Source organism: Chiloscyllium plagiosum, chromosome 17, assembly GCF_004010195.1.
Source record: "Chiloscyllium plagiosum isolate BGI_BamShark_2017 chromosome 17, ASM401019v2, whole genome shotgun sequence".
In the NCBI taxonomy this organism is placed as follows: domain Eukaryota; kingdom Metazoa; phylum Chordata; class Chondrichthyes; order Orectolobiformes; family Hemiscylliidae; genus Chiloscyllium; species Chiloscyllium plagiosum.
The window spans coordinates 39,846,430-39,863,026 of record NC_057726.1 but is presented as its reverse complement, the minus strand read 5'-3'; the positions used below and the strand labels follow the sequence as shown (position 1 = coordinate 39,863,026).

At 40.3% G+C, this 16,597-nt stretch overlaps 1 protein-coding gene across 3 annotated transcripts in view; it reads right to left on the bottom strand.

The window, feature by feature from the left end:
* Window positions 1-601: 601 nt before the first annotated feature.
* The window catches only part of phkb (phosphorylase kinase, beta), a 263,395-nt gene continuing 247,399 nt past the window's right edge, over window positions 602-16,597 (bottom strand). For all 3 annotated transcript variants that reach the window (XM_043706917.1, XM_043706918.1, XM_043706919.1), the window contains exons 29-32: window positions 13,161-13,290; window positions 11,010-11,117; window positions 5,714-5,854; window positions 602-1,150 (exon numbers count right to left, since the gene is read on the bottom strand). In XM_043706917.1, the coding sequence (XP_043562852.1) occupies window positions 1,016-1,150; window positions 5,714-5,854; window positions 11,010-11,117; window positions 13,161-13,290 (514 nt within the window). In that variant the 3' untranslated portion in view covers window positions 602-1,015. The remainder of the gene's footprint in view (window positions 1,151-5,713; window positions 5,855-11,009; window positions 11,118-13,160; window positions 13,291-16,597) is intronic.

Sequence of the window (16,597 nt, the reverse complement as noted above, 5' to 3'; positions counted from 1 at the left end):
ACCCAGGTGCCTGGTGCTGTGAGGCAGCAGTGCTAACCACTGAGCCACCGTGCTGCACTGATGTCCTGGGCTCTTCTATATCAAGATTGTGGATATTTGTGGAGCCTCCTCCTTCTCCAGTGAATTGTTTAATTGTTGACTGGGTGTGACAGGACTACAGAGCTTAGATCTGATCCATTGGTTGTGAGATCACTTTGCTCTGTCTATCACTTGCTGCTTATGCTGTTTGGTACACAAATAGTCCTGTCTGTTCAACCTCATTTTTAGGTATGCCTAGTGCTGGTTCTGGCATGTCCTCTTGCACTCTCTACTGAACCAGGGTTTATCCCCTGGCTTGATGGTAATGGCTGAGTGGGGGATATGCCGGGCTATGCATTTGCAGATTGTGTTGGAGTATGACCTGGGGGAGCACAGAAGACATACTGAAAATCAAACTAAAATTGAACACAAGTAAGAACCATTATTCTCCACTTGCCTCTCTGCATGCTTTACATTTTTGTGAAAATACCATTTATGAAGGATCTCTATTGCTGGAGCTTAAATGTGTTTGAAATGCCCCTGCTGACCTACTATTATACAATTGAATAATGCAGATTTGGCATTTTTTTTTAAATATAACTTTACTAAGTTCACTTTCAAACATGCCATTTAATTTAAATCGTAACTCATAACACTGACGCACAAATTCCAAACATTTATTAAGAGTTAAACTATATATAAGGTAACACTCTCATTGAGCAATGGTACTGAATGTTTCATTTGTTAAACAGGCTTTCTATCACACAAGCAGCATCACCCAAATTAAATTACCTCCTTTATGTATTTTTAAATGAATCTAAGACTGAACTTATCAATCAAGAATTACAATTGAAGAAAAGCAGCCAAAACCCAGTAAACTGACCTATTATATGTAAATTATATGTAACTTGAATTTTAGCGAATAAGATTGCAACAAACACATGCATTAGTACACACCATAAATCTCACAAAGATAAACACTTAAAGCTCATTGTCTTTAGCAAATCACACAGGGGTCATCAGGTCCTGATTTAACTTCACCCTCAAGTAATGTATTCATCACAGCCTTCATCAGATAGCTGGCTGTCCCTCTCTTACCAGTTGGAGGTGTATTGTAGAAGTCGGTCATGTCCTGTAAATAGATACAAAATGAATGAAATAACAAGAATTTCCAATCTTGTTTCTTTCTACTTACACATACTTGGAAATCTTTCTGAGGGTGAATTAATGCTAACAAGGATACCAATTACTTGCCATAATAGTAGGCTTATAAAAATCAAATCTGATCAGCTAAAGCCAAGATTATGAACATAAAATAAATATTCAACATTGAAGTTTTGATGTGCTTTCTTGCTGTCTGAAAATATTGATGAGTGCTCGTCATGAATATGCATGGAAGCTCGAGCAGCAATTGCCGAAACATTGCTTTTTTGAAGTTGGTGGTAAATAAAATACATTCTTAACCGATAAAATGTCAAAGTTTAATAATAACAGTGATGCATGATAGCTGTCAGGTACCAGAAAACAACCAATATCAACAAAAAGAAGTTTCAAATAAAAGTGATGGATTGTACTCTGACCCAAGTTAGAAATCAAAAACACAACCCACTAACATGACTAGTGATGTGCTTTTCTTTTAACCATAACCTGCACTGCACTGAGAGTACATACTCTCCACCTGGATGAGTGCAAGTCCAACTACATTCAAGCGCATTGACTTCATTCAGGGCCATTTGGCCTCCCATTCACTACCTTCAACATTCATTCCTTTCACCACCAATGCTCAGTAGCAGCATGTGCACAATCTGCAAGATGTATTGCAGGAATTCACCAAGACTTCTTCAATAGCACTTCCCAAACTATTTAGAAGGACAAGGGCTGCAGAAACATGACAACATCACAAACTCCAAGCGATACATCATCCACATCGCTGGACTTTCATTGTTACTTGGTCAAAATCCTGGAAACCCCTTCCTAACAGCACTGTGGATATCCCCAGTCCCTGAAGTTGCAGTAGTTTGAGAAGGCAGTTTACCATCACCTCTCTACGGCAGTTAGGAATGGGCAGTAAATGTTGGCTTGGCTAGAGATACCCTCACCCTGCGAGGGAAAATTTTTTTAAAAGTGTACTTAAATATCTCCTTCCCTTTCCTTCACTAAGTCATTCACTCCTACCCATTCATTTTTTCTTTCAGAATTTACTCTCATAGTTTCTAATGTGTTACAATGATAGCAACCCTACCTCAAGCTCAAATCCTATTCCAAGATTTTGTGGCCAGGGTAGGTGTACATATAACTTGGCCGAACAGGGTGAGTATCAACTTGTAAATCTTTCCAACGTATGCCTATGTTGTGCAAATCAGGTGGTAACAGTGATTAAGATTCCTAGTTAATAAGGTGTTAGAAAGAAATTGGAACGTTGACTATCACTATCCAAATTACAAGAATTGTAGTTTGTTGCCAAAGCAACTCTTACTCCTTGGAATCTTAGTTATCTAGACGGCTGGTGTAGATCAGATTGGTGCCAGCAACATGGGTTTGCTCCCTGTTCCAGCTGGGGTGCAAATCTGCCTGGCCATTGTGGAGATCATGAAGTGGAAAGTCAAACCTGCCTTTGGGATGAGGATTCATGAAGAAGAAGAGCCTTGCATCAAAATTATGATTTACAAAATCTGATGACAGTCTTAGTTTCAGGAATTCTTCTTCACATGACTAGAGACTGGCAGTCTGCTGAGGGTGTGCATCTATGACATAAATGATTTCCTCACGGTTATCAGCAGGTTTCAGCTTTGCTGATACTCAACAACAAAATGCATATCGCTAAATCTGGTTCCCAATGTTGGAATGGACTTTGTTGCTTAGAATACAAAACAGCATTGTTTAATAAAGTCAGATGCAAGGAATACTGACACTTTTGGTGTCATGCTATATTTTATGCATCACAGCTGAAATCAAGAGTTCTTGAAGTTTATGAAGTTCTTGAGATTCAAATCAACTCAAGGTGGCACATTAACAACCAATTTAACTACTACAGAAGCAGGCAGCATCTTTAAAATGATACTCTCTTTCTAACTGCAGGGTTCCATGTACTTACAATTTCATTTGGGTTGGAGACATGGAGAAATAAGTGAATAGCCTATGTCCCTCAAGGAAATGTCAGAATGTTACAGTGCAAATGGTAAGTTGGGGTTAATTTTGCTCCTTCGGCACAGGGTGGGCAAAGAGAGCTATACCTTTGTATCCATTTTCTTTCAGCCTATAATTTCCACGGGTTCATATTCGGGGGACAAAAGGTTTGTTTTGATTCATGGTGCAAGCCTTATCACAACTACTGGGAATTGGGACCTTGTTCCCAGGAATTCTAATGTGTCATGGGTATCTACCAACAGGTGACCGATAAACCAAAGCATTCCAGTGTAAGGAAGATTTGCTACTGGCCTGCTCCCCAGATCTCCTCCTTGACCCTGCAAGAGCCATCTGGGGCTGAACAGTTTTGTGAGCTGTATTCCCATGAAACAGACATTTCCCCAGTTTGCGTTTGATGCTCCTCTGCAGCTGCCTATCAAGATTTATCAAAGGCACCTCAGCTGAGAAACCAGAATGGCATCCAAAAAGAATTGAAGTACAGCTGAACTGCTTGAGGACTAGAGGTCACAGCTAGGGTCAAATCTTGATTGTTGATCTCCTTGGCTGGACAACCTTCACAACACAGGTTGTAGCTCAGTATGTACTACAAAAATATAGCAAAACACATGGTGCGGCATGACAAAAAAAATCATCATATTATACAAAAACAAAGGGCATCTCACTTAGAGCCATAGAGTCCTACAGGATGGAGACAGGCCCTTTGGCCCAAACTGGTCCATGCATTTGTCCAAATGTCGTGTATATGTTGTTAATGTACCCGCCTCAACCACTTTCGCTGGTAGTTCATTCCTTATGCGTATCACCTTTTGTGTAAAAAACGTTGCTCCTCAGATTTCCTTTTATTTGTTCCCCTTTAACCGTAAACTGACACCTTCTAGTCCTCGATTTCCCAACCCTGGAAAAATGACTGAGTGCATTCACCCTATCCATGCCAATCATGATCTTATACACCTCTATAAGGACCCCCTCAGTCTCCTACACTAAGGAAGTGTAGGAGCTTGTCCAACCTCTCCCTAGAACTAGACCATTGAGTCCAGGCAACATCCTTGTAAATTTCGCCTGCACTCTTTCCAGTTCTTAGTGTCATAGGGAAAGTTTTTTGCTAATGTTATGCTTAGAAAATTCTACCTACTTGTACACTGAATGTATTCTGAAACACAGTATAGTTTCCATGCTGGCAGATCTATAGTGGATATGATCTTCTCTGTATGCAAACAAAACAGAAGTGTCGGGAACAGTATATTTCTGAAGTGCGGAAGAATGCAAACTTGATGAGCCAAAGGACCTTTTTTTAATGCTGCAGACCTCTATGACTCTGATCCAAGTGTCCTAATGCATTGGTCACAAACAACTAATTTGCACAACATGTAATAAGGAAAAAGATTGATGGGATGCTAGCCTTTATAATGAGAGAAATTGGCAATAAAGATCTTATGCTTCAGTTATACGGGGCATTGGTGAGACAATATCTGAACATCATGTACAGATTTTGTTTCCTTAGTTAAGAAAGGATATAAATGTGTTAGAGGTGGTTTACCAGATTGATATCTGGAATGAGCAGGTTATCTTTTGAAGACAGATTGAACACGCTGGGCTTGTTTTCACTGCAGTTCAAAAAAGTGAGGGATGATGTTGACACCTATAATATCCTATAATTCCTGAAGAAGGGCTTATACCCGAAACGCCGATTCTCCTGCTCCTCAGATGCTGCCTGGCCTGCTGTGTTTTTCCAGCACCACATTTTTCAACTCTGGTCTCCAGCATCTTCAAATCTCACTTTCTCCCACCTATAATATCCTGAATGGTCTTGAGAAGGTGGAAAGGATGTTAACTCTCACGGTTGAGTCTACACCTAGGAGCATTGTTTTAAAATGAGAGATCACCCTTTTAGGACAAAGATGAGGGGACAGTTTTTCTTTTACAAAGGTTGTGCAACTTTGAACTCATTGCTTCAGAATGGTGGTGGACGTAGGATCACTGAATATTTTTAAGGCTTGATTCCTTTGCCTAACAAGCATTTAAGGTTATTAAGTTGATGGAAATGTGGAACAGATCAGCCATTTATTCCTAATGAACTGGAGAGCCAAAAGACCTACTTCTGTGTCCAGTTTGTTAATTTGTATGGAAATGTGACTTTAGGACTCTTTAAGGAATCTAAATATTTGGTATTTTAACCACCTTTTTCAAAGTCTGTGTGTCTTGGGTGATGTTTGGGTGCTGAGATAATGAATTTTTCATTGTTTTAATTTAAACTCATGAGGTGGTCTGTTTTGTTCCTGTTCTTAACAGTCATAAAATTCAAGGGGTTAAAGTTCCTATTTTTAAAACACAACTGTCCTGTTTTGAAATGAGGGCCTGCATTTAACACAATATTTTTAAAACTTGAGCAAATAATCATCTTGTACCAAATACAATTTGCACTTAAAATTTTACAATGTTTTGCATCAGTCAAGCTGATTATGGGATAATTGCACTGAAAGAAACAGACCAAATGAATAGAAACTTTCCAGACCATAATTTCTATACATATGAGGTTAATTTTACTTACCTTAACCTCAACTTGCTCTAGTCTATTTTTGTCTCTCTTAAATTCATCAAAAGCCTCTTTCACCAGTTTGTCCAAATTTACTTCACCTTGAAATTCCAGTTCAGGATTGCGTTCCAACACAACAGAAACAACCATAAGCAGCTGCAGCAAAAAGAAAAAGAAAAAGAAAAATGTATTCGGAGATGCCGGTGTTGGACTGGGGTGTACAAAGTTAAAAATCACACAATACCAGGTTATAGTCCAACAGGTTTAATTGGAAGCACACTAGCTTTCGGAGCGACGCTCCTTCATCAGGTGATTGTGTCTAGCTTGCAATGCATCTAAGCTATTTTTCTAAGAATCTACTCCACCATGAGATTTATGAACAGATTTTTATGACAGGGAGATGAGTAAAATAAGAGGTATGTTTTAATGTATAAGTTTGCAATAAACATCATCAGCAAGTTTCACAACCTGACTACTGTGTTCTTCTCTAAGACAGGTACTCACCGTATCTTTCATGTGAGAATCTCAAATGATTTGTGACAGAAGAGTAGCTAAGGTGATTTCCCAAGGCTTTCCTTATCACTTCATCTTCAGAGTTCTAGGTGGACTGCAACCTGGGCTATTGTGGGAAGGGAAGGGGCCCCACCAAGCACCTTTTAAGCACTAAGCAGAATGCCAATCAAATATTAAGAGCTGACATTCTGGTCAAAGCTTGAATTCAAACAGATGTGGGAATACCAGCAATGCACCATTATTATGTTGTTGCAACTATAATGTTTTAGAATATAACATTTGTTTTAAGAATGTAATTTTAACTGTAGAAAATAGGGTTGTTTAGTTGAGAACTAGTAAAAGCAAACATGAAATAAATGTGATTTAAACAATCTCAGTTTGTTTTTAAAAAATCAGGGCCATGATGTCTTAAGATGTTAACATCTGCAAAGATAAGATCATAAAGAGCAAGTGGGATAACTTAATTCAAGTATTATAAACAAGGTACTACAAAAAAAAGAAGTTTGCACTTATTTCACTAAAGGATAAGTTACTCTTGTAAAAAATACAAAGCCCAAAAATAAAACTTGTAAATTAAAAGATATTGATTTCTTTTTAAGAAAAAGCTATCATATTGCTATGGAGATGGTTTGAAAGTCATCTGAACAATAAGTGTGTAAATTAGTAAAATTAATAAACAGCAGAAAATATGCCCAACAGTAACAATCATGAAATTAATTGTTTAATGGGTTCAACATTTTGACACCAGTTTTTGCTTCCCAAGTTCCATTTATTTAATACAAGGTACTTTTTAAAAGATTCTAGTGTTTATTCTGATTTAAATTATTCCATCTATTCTTGTATCACTATGATTATATAATACCAGAACGGTGCAACATACACAGAGATCAGTCTGTCCATCAAGCATACATCAGCACCTTCAAAAAGCAATACAGTGATTTGGAAATCGAGACACAATAGAAATTAAATGGTGTAATTTTAACGGGGGAGAGGCACGTAGGAAAAAAAGACTCCTGGGAAGTGTTTGCAAATAAATCTTTGAAAATGACAAATTAAGAAGACTGTTAACAAGGTTCCCTAGCTTTATTTAGGCAGGCATGGAATACAAAAGCAAGGAGATGATGCTATACTTTTATAAAACACTGGTGAACTGTAGGATTTTGTTCAATTCTGGGCATTCTTCAGGAAGGATGTCAAGGCATTAGAGTGGCTCAATAAAATAATTTAGTTATGTGCACAGATTGAAAAAGCTGGGGTTGGTTTCATTAGAGTAGAGGGGATTCAATAAAAGTGACTCAAAATTATGAAGAACTTCGATTAACAAGACAAATAGAAATAAAGAGGGAAATTTGTTTCACATCTGCCATGAGGAAATGTTGAAGCAATTATAAAAAGGTTATAGCAGGGCACTTAGATAAATTCACAGTAATCAGGCAGAGTCAACAGTGGTTTTGTGAAAGGAAAATCATGTTTGACAAAGCTGTTGGGAGTTATTTGAGAAGGACGCATGTGCTACGGATAAAATGAAAACTGGTAGATATACTGCACATAGATTTCCAGAAGGCATCTGATAAGGTGCTACATCAAAGATTGTTGTGGAACATAAAAATTCACGGTGTGGGAGTGTAGGAATATGGAATGGATAGAACATTGGATGGCTAACAAGAAGCAGACAGGAGGTATAAATTGATCTTCTTTAGGTCACCAAGATGTAAGAATTATCTGCTGCAGTGATTGGTACTGGGACCTCAACTATTTACCATTTATCTAAATGAAGGAACAGCAGGTATGTTACCAAATTTACTTTCCTACATATCTTTGTGTTGTCAGTAAGTTGTGAAGGGGATACAAGGGTGTTACACCCAAAGGAGAAAGTGAGGGCTGCAGATGCTGGAGATCAGAGCTGAAAATGTGTTGCTGGAAAAGCGCAGCAGGTCAGGCAGCATCCAAGGGCTTATGCCCGAAACGTCGATTGTCCTGTTCCTTGGATGCTGCCTGACCTGCTGAGCTTTTCCAGCAACACAGTTTCAGCTCTGTTATACCCAAAAACGGTGTACAACATGGGAAAATGTGAAATTGTCCACTTTGGCAGAAAGAATAAAAGTATATTATCTAAATGGCGAGAGGTTGTACAGCCCTCAGATGCAGACATATTTGGGTGCCCTTATGCATGAATCGCAAAGGTTAGTATGCAAGTACACCTAGTAATTAGGATAATTAATATAATGTCATCATCAATCATGATGGGATTTAAATAGGAATATTATGCATCAGTTATTCAGGACACTGGTTAGACTGTGTCTGGAGTACTGCACACAATATTGGCTACCTATTTAAAGAAGGATGAAAACTCACTGGAAGCAGTTCAGAGAAGGTTTACTGGACTAATAGCATGTATGGGTGGGTTGTCTTATGAAGAATGGTTGGACAAGCTAAGCTATACCAACTGGAGATGACTTGATTGAAATATATAAATTCCTGAGGTGTATGGACAGGGTGGATGAGGAAAGGATGTTTCAACCTATGAGAAAATTTAAAATTAAAAGTCACTGATTAAAAATGCCTGTTTAAAAGAGCGATTAGGCAAAATTTATTGTCTTACAGCTTCCTGAGTCTTTGGAACTCTCTTCCTGAAATGTTGGTTGGAAACAGAGTCCTTGAATATTTTTAACGCAGAATAAGATAGATTTTTGTGAAAGAAGGGGCTAAAAAGCTATGGTCTCTGTGAATTCAGGGTTACATTCGGATCAGCCATGATCTTCGTGAATGGCAGTGCAGGTTTAAAGGGCTAAATGGTCTACGCCTGCTCCTGCCTTGTATGCTTGTAATTATTGCAGTGGTAGAGAGCTAGTAACCAGTGGACACGATTACAGGTGAAGGGAAAAAGAACCAGAGCCAATACAATCTGTTTAACATAGCAAGCCCTGTTGTGATCTGGAATGTCTGAAATGTAATGAGGGTAGATTCAAGATTAACATTCAAAAAAGCATTGGATTTGAATGGCATAGAATTAAAACACGATGGGAAGAGCTCAGGGAATGCAATAATTGGACGACTATCAAAAAGCTTGGAGAGGCGCAGTGGACCCCTTCTGTCCTTTTTCATTCAATGGGCTACATTTTCTCGCCCTTTTATTTTTAAAGCAAGAAGGGAGCTCTGCTATTCTTAGAAGAGATACCACTCAGGTATTCCTCAGAAATGAGGAGATGTAATTCCTTTCTGACAGTTAATTTGTAGTTTAGAAGTGTCAGAGGAAGGTAAGCCATGCCCCTTTTCTCTGCAGTTAGCTGCCATAATTTGAAATGTGGAGATCTAGACAGCTACTTAGACAGCTGCTGTCAAAACATGAGGACAGAAGATAACTGTAAGGGTGCTGAGAAATTTGGGTGTCATATGTGTAGGGATGTTGGGTGTGAGATAAGATAACTGGATATGGTGCCAAGTAAGTAGAATACTAGCTGGGGATGGGAGTAGGGAGTCATTTGGGGTGGGGGCAAGGTGCATTGTGGCAGTTAAGTATTTAGGAAAGGATGTTTTTTTTTTCTGGAGAAATTAAATCCGGTGGGGGTATGGAAGATAAGTGTCAGCTCTGGGTGAGTTCAGGCCTAACAGTAGGAGTGTCGCATCAGGTCTGGTGGCGGGGGGAGAAGGGTGTCATTTTGAGCACAATCCAGCCAGCAGAGGAGTCCAGATGGTCAGGTCCAGCAGCAGCAATAGTACTGGGTTGGGTTGGGGAGTTGAGTTGGGTTGGGTCTGATGTTGGTGGATTGGTTCCAGTGGTGGTGGTAGGGAGGTACTTGGGAATTGGGTCAAGTGCTTTCAGATCCCAGGAAGGGATATCCAGTCCGAAATGGAGGATTTTGGCTTTCTGGAGGTGGTGGGCCAGGGTCTGGAACTGTAAAGAGTCTGAGGGATACGGAAGTGAGGTCTACTGAATAGTTTACTCAGGAATTAAACCACATATTAATTAGTCTAACGCTTACTGAGTAACTATGCACAACTTCAATCGATATTGGAACAATGACTGTCTGACCAGTGGAATGTCTGTCCCTATGATTCTATAATTATATGCAGCTTTGCCACAACATACAGCATCCTCAATACCGCAATACTATGGTCTGGATCCTATGATTGGGGAGAACTCCACATATCCCAATATAAATGGTCTCCACTTAGCTGGCTTGCCCTATTTCAATTATTCAGGTGACGACTCTTTAAACAGTACGAATCTGGACCCCTGCCCATCTCCAGGAGGGCCTCATGCATAAATGGCCCATTCAAAGGGTCTCAACTGGGCCATGTATTGGTGGCCTACCCCCATGTGACAATTACTCGTCAAATTCAGGTGGAAGTGAGTGCGATGATTGCAGGCGAACTTGCAGTAAAATAAAAACAAAGTTATTACGGGTGTTAGGGATTCACAATTAAAACAGAACATGCTGGAGAAACTTCGCAGGTCTAGCAGCATCTGTGGAAAGCGAAACATAGCTAATGCCTTGAATTAAATACGACTGTCAAATCTGACTACTGTGAACTTTTTTCGTCTCTCCACACCTGCTCACAGATGTGCTGAGTTTCTTCAGTAGTTTCTGTTTACATTGCACTCGCATCTTATGGGTCCATGCATTTCTCACTCATTAGTCTTCTTAAATTGCAGACCTATTTCTTCAGTTTGACTGGCACAAATTTGCTTTGTACATTTACATAACACATTCGGACTTGCTTCAGCAAACACTATGCATGAAGTTAAAAATTATGAAAATTTGGGATGAGTTTGAATTAGGATATTGATCAGCACCTCAACAATGATCTGTCGATATTCAGGCTGGACAATATCTTGTAAAGTGTCTTCTACAAGGAGTGAAAAGTTCATCTCGTACATGGTCATATCTGATAAAGTTGGTTGCTGCAGAAACAAATATGCTCATGTTAGGCAGAATCCTTGCTGATGAAAAGCAATCTAAATCTTCCATATACTTATAAATCTTTCCTGCTTAAAAGGTTATCAAGTATACTTTCGTTGTTACTAAAACTCTGATGTTGTCACACCATTAGAAGCCCAATACAATTACTTTAGTTGCTTTCTGGAAATCTGATGACTATCATGAACATTTTACTTTAAATTTTAATAAAGCAGTACTCTCAGAATGTGTGCACTAACAACCACAAAATCAGAGTAACTCATGATAAATAAATTTAGAGAAAACAGTTAAAGGTCAACTTACAAAAAAAAATGTCGTAATGAAAGAAAGCAATTTATCAGTTAATTACTTGTATTAGCTGTCAAATGGAGAAAGTGAGGTCTGCAGATGCTGGAGATCAAAGTTGAAACTTTATTGCTGGAACAGCACAGCAGGTCAGGCAGCATCCAGGGAACAGGAGAAGAAGGGCCTGTGCCCGAAACGTCGAATCTCCTGTTCCCTGGATGCTGCCTGACCTGCTGTGCTGTTCCAGCAATAAAGTTTCAACTTAGCTGTCAAATCACCAGTGACAGTTATAATGATTCCTGAAAAATATTTATTTTACATTCAGTTCATTCGGCTATAATGCATGTTTTGTTAATGTAAATTTGCTGTAATGTGATTGACGAACTGGGGACACTGTTTCTGAAGCCCAAGCTTTTAAAATGTACGTTCGCTGTAACGTGAATACATCGCCAACACCTTAAACGCTGTTTCTAAAGTATAATTTTTCTATACTATGGGATTACACTAGAAAACAACCATTGCATTATGGAAGAACTACTTGCACTAGTCACCAGAATCAAGTTAACTTTAAAAAAATAGTCTAGATCTTCTTGAATTACATTAGTGCCTCAGAGTAGATGTTGCAGCTGGGGAGGTAAAAACAATGACTGCAGATGCTGGAAACCAGATTCTGGATTAGTGGTGCTGGAAGAGCACAGCAGTTCAGGCAGCATCCAAGGAGCAGCGAAATCGATGTTTCTGGCAAAAGCCCTTCATCAGGAATAAAGGCAGTGAGCCTTAAGCGTGGAGAGATAAGTTAGAGGAGGGTGGCGGTGGGGAGAAAGTAGCATAGAGTACAATAGGTGAGTGGGGGAGGGGATGAAGGTGATAGGTCAGGGAGGAGAGGGTGGAGTGGATAGATGGAAAAGGAGATAGGCAGGTAGGACAAGTCTGGACAAGTCCCACCCTCCCATCCTGACACTTTCCCCTGCCACCGCAGGAACTGTAAAACCTGCGTCCACACCTCCTCCCTCACCTCTATCCAAGGCCCTAAAGGAGCCTTCGACATCCTGCACACCCACTAATATCATTTATTGTATCTGTTGCTTCCGATGCGGTCTCCTCTACATTGGGGAGACTGGGCGCCTCCTTGCAGAGCGCTTTAGGGAACATCTCCGGGACACCCGCACCAATCAACCACACCGCCCCGTGGCCCAACATTTCAACTCCCCACTCTGCCGAGGACATGGAGGTCCTGGGCCTCCTGCACCGCCCTCTATGCTACTTTCTCCCCACCCCCACCCTCCTCTAGCTTATCTCTCCACGCTTCAGGCTCTCTGCCTTTATTCCTGATGAAGGGCTTTTGCCCGAAACGTCGATATCTAGTTGCAGCTGGGGAGACAATCAGACAGGCAGCTATTCTGCCAGCTTCATTAAACACCTGCACCACTTTGAGATTTTTCCACAGAAGTGCAAAGACTGAAATACATTCACCTTAATGTGAGACATCTATTCCAATGAGATGGGAATTATAGCACTAAGTTACAGAACATGTTTCATGTCATTGTACATTGCAACATTTGACACTGGGAGAAAACATACTTGCAGTGTGCGGGTTACTATGGGGTATGTATAGACCATTGCAGAATCACTTTGTGATCAAGTATAACGCAATGGTTTGCATGAACATGGATGGAGAGCTTTGCTGAAGGTTTGACTATAAAATGAAAATGCTACAGGCCACTATCATATGATTTAAATACTTGGGGCAGATGTCTTCCAGTCACTATGATGCCTTCAGGAGTCCTCTCCAGAATCTGCCATATTCTGTCATAGAAACCCTTTGGAGTACGATTCAAGGAACCATCAAGATGACGCCTGTTTTTCCATGCTCTGAAGAAAAAGAAAGATGTCTCCTCATTCTGCATTTTCAAAGAATTCGGGATATGAAAATAAAATTTGCCATGAATGGAATGCACAGAATTATTACATTCAAATGTGATCCTTTTGACTTGAACTAAAGGAACTGGTTGGAATTTGATCAATGACATTCCAAATAGAAGAAGAATGTCCAATTGAAATTCTGCAATGTTATCTCCTGCTCTCTCCCTCTGGATCAAGACCCCAACATTGAACTCCAGGTGTACTATTCTGTTCACAACTAATCTCATTTCATTTGGTGATCTCCCCTCACTCTCAAAACCCACCATCTCCAAGTTCATAGTCCCCTAACCTCCATCCTCCTAACTCCTTCCCACAAACACACCTCCTCCTGCCCCAAATAACTCATCTCTTCATATTTCGACACAATGTTTTTCTCCCCTTGTGCAGTCCCTTCCCACTTACATCCATGGTTTCTCCAACACTGTCAGTTTTGGAATTTCAAGTTTGCAGGCTCCAGTCATCTGCTCTTCACTATTGACGTGCAATCCTTTTACATGTCCATTCCTCATCAGGATGGTCTCAGGGCTCTCCATTTCATCCTGACAAAAGGCCTGGACTGTATTCATTCTCCACCACCCTCCTCTACCAGGCCAAGTTCATCCTCATTCTGAACAAATTCTCCTTTAACTCATCTCACTTCTTTCAGGTTAATGGTGTGCCCATGGTACCGACATTGGCCCCAGTTATACATGGGGTTCGTGCAACAATTCTTGTTCCAATCTTAGTCAGATCACTCCTCACAACTCTTTCTTTGGTCCATTGATGACATCATCAGTACTGCTTCCCTCTCTTGACCAGAATTGGAAACGTTTATGGATTTCTTTTCCAATTCCCACCCTGCTCTCACCTTTATCTAGTCCGTCTCTGACTCCGCTCTTCCCTTCCATCATATCCCTGTTTCAATTTCTAGGGAAAGGCTGGCCACAAATATCCATTAGAAGCCAACCAACTCCCACAGTTATCTTGACTATACATTCTTACTCCCTGGTTCCTGTAAAGATGCCATTCTCCCAGATTCTCAGTCTCATCTGTTCCAATGATGCCTGCTTTTATAAGAGGGCCTCTGAAATTTCCAATTTCAAACAAGAATTCCCTAGCACTGTCATTGACAGGGCCCTCAGGCATGTCTGACCTATTTCCGGCAATTTGGCCCTCACATTTTCTCTTTTCTCCTACAACACCAATAGGATCCTCCTGGTCCTTACTTACCTCCCCACCAGCATCCAGATCCAAAGGACTGTTAACCACCATTTCCCCCACCTTCAGTGGGATACTACTACTAGACAAATATTGCACTTGCACAAAACCAGGCTATCCCTAATCATTCCTTGCCCCTTCAAATGCGTGTAAATCCTATCTTTCAGAATCACCTCCAACAACTTCCTTAAATGCTTGAAGAATCCTCGAATGAGTGAAAGATTAAACCAGATAGTCCAAAGAATATGAATCTGGCTGATTATTGTGAAGTAGTTTATTAGCAATACCATTTACATAGAAAGCAAATGATGTGCCTCAGGGTCTTGTGTACATCATTATTTTATGTAATGGATCAGCTGCTAGAAAACCCACCAGATCTACAGCATGGGGATTTATAACGTCAGAAGAGCATTTAGTAGCTTAAATTTTTTGTTAAAAAAAATCTTGCCATCTTCCTCTTCAAGCCACAATGAGAATATAGGTTGCAGAAGGCAAATTAATCTGTCTCATTTTCTACATTCAATTTGGCCATCTGCACCATTTAACATCTATTTTGATCTCACTTTACAGAGATGTACAGGCTATTAAAATGTTTTAAGCAGTAAAATGTAAAAGCTGAAGATTTATATTCTAATTTTCTACAAATGCTGGTGTTAGTTTAATAGCTTCTGCACTCATTTCCATAATATTCAGATACAAATTTAATGCATTTTGCTTTTACCTGAATTAAGCATTTGTAACTCAATGGTGATACTAACATTGCCTCTGTAGACTGTTTCATTATTTATGAAAATAGTTGAAATATTCATTTAAATTCTCAACACAAGTTTTGTACACTTACAAAGAGATCAGTTATATGCCATGCCATTGAATCATGAGACTAAATGTTGAAAAAATATTTTTAGATTGAGGAGGCTTCAAAATTTATTTTGAGCACTTTTTTAAAATCTAAATTGTCTCCAATAATCAAACCCCAATGATCACGATTTTATATCCTCAAATTAAATCTAAACTTTACAAAATCGTAGAAGAGAATTTCTATTTATATTGTAATTTTCATGACCTCTGGACATCCCTGTACACTTTAAGGTCAACTACATAAAGTGGAGCACCTCTGCTCTGCCTGTTCTTTTTACTTAGTTTCTCTATTTTTCTCTCTTATTAGGAATCCTGGAGCAGCGTGAGGAGAAACCTGATGTTTCTGATCTGGTCTCCTTCCTATCAGAAGGATACTGTGAAACTTGAAAGGGTTCAGAAAAGATTTACAAGGATGTTGCCAGGGTTTGAGGATTTGGGCTATAGAGAGAGGTTGAATAGGCTGAGGCTGTTTTTCTTGGAGCATTGGAGGCTGAGGGGTGGCCTTACAGAGGTTTATAAAATAATGAGGGGCATGGATAGGATAAATAGACAAAGTCTTTTCCCTGGGGTGGGGGAGTCCAGAACTAGAGGGCATAGGTTTAGGGTGAGGGGAAAGATGTAAAAGCAACCTAAGGGGCAACTTTTTCACGCAGAGGATGGTTTACGTTTATGGAATGAGTTGTCAGAGGAAGTAGTGGAGGCTAGTACAATTGCAACATTTAAGAGGCATCTGGAAGAATATATGGATAGGAAGTTTTTGGAGAGATAGGGCCAGGTGCTAGCAGGTGGGACCAGGTTGGGTTGGGATATCTGGTCAGCGTGGACGGGTTGGACTGAAGGGTCTGTTTCCGCAGTGTACATCTCTATGACTCGAAGTCCCAAGCGGCACAAGGAGAAACCCAGATACCTGAGTGGCGTGAGGGGTAACCAGAGTCCTGCAGAGGGGTGAGGGGTAACCCGAGAACAGGAGCAGGGTGAGGGGAAAACAGAGGCCCAGAGGGGCGTGAGGGGAAACCGGAGTCCCGGAGCGGGGTGAGGGGAAACCAGAGTACAGAAGTGGGGTGAGGGGAAACCAGTGTCCCAGAGGGGCGTGAGGGGAAACCAGAGTCCCGGAGAGGCATGAGGGGAAACCAGAGTACAGGAATGGGGTGTGAGGGGGAAACCAGAGTACAGGAGCGGGGTGAGGGGAAACCAGAGTACA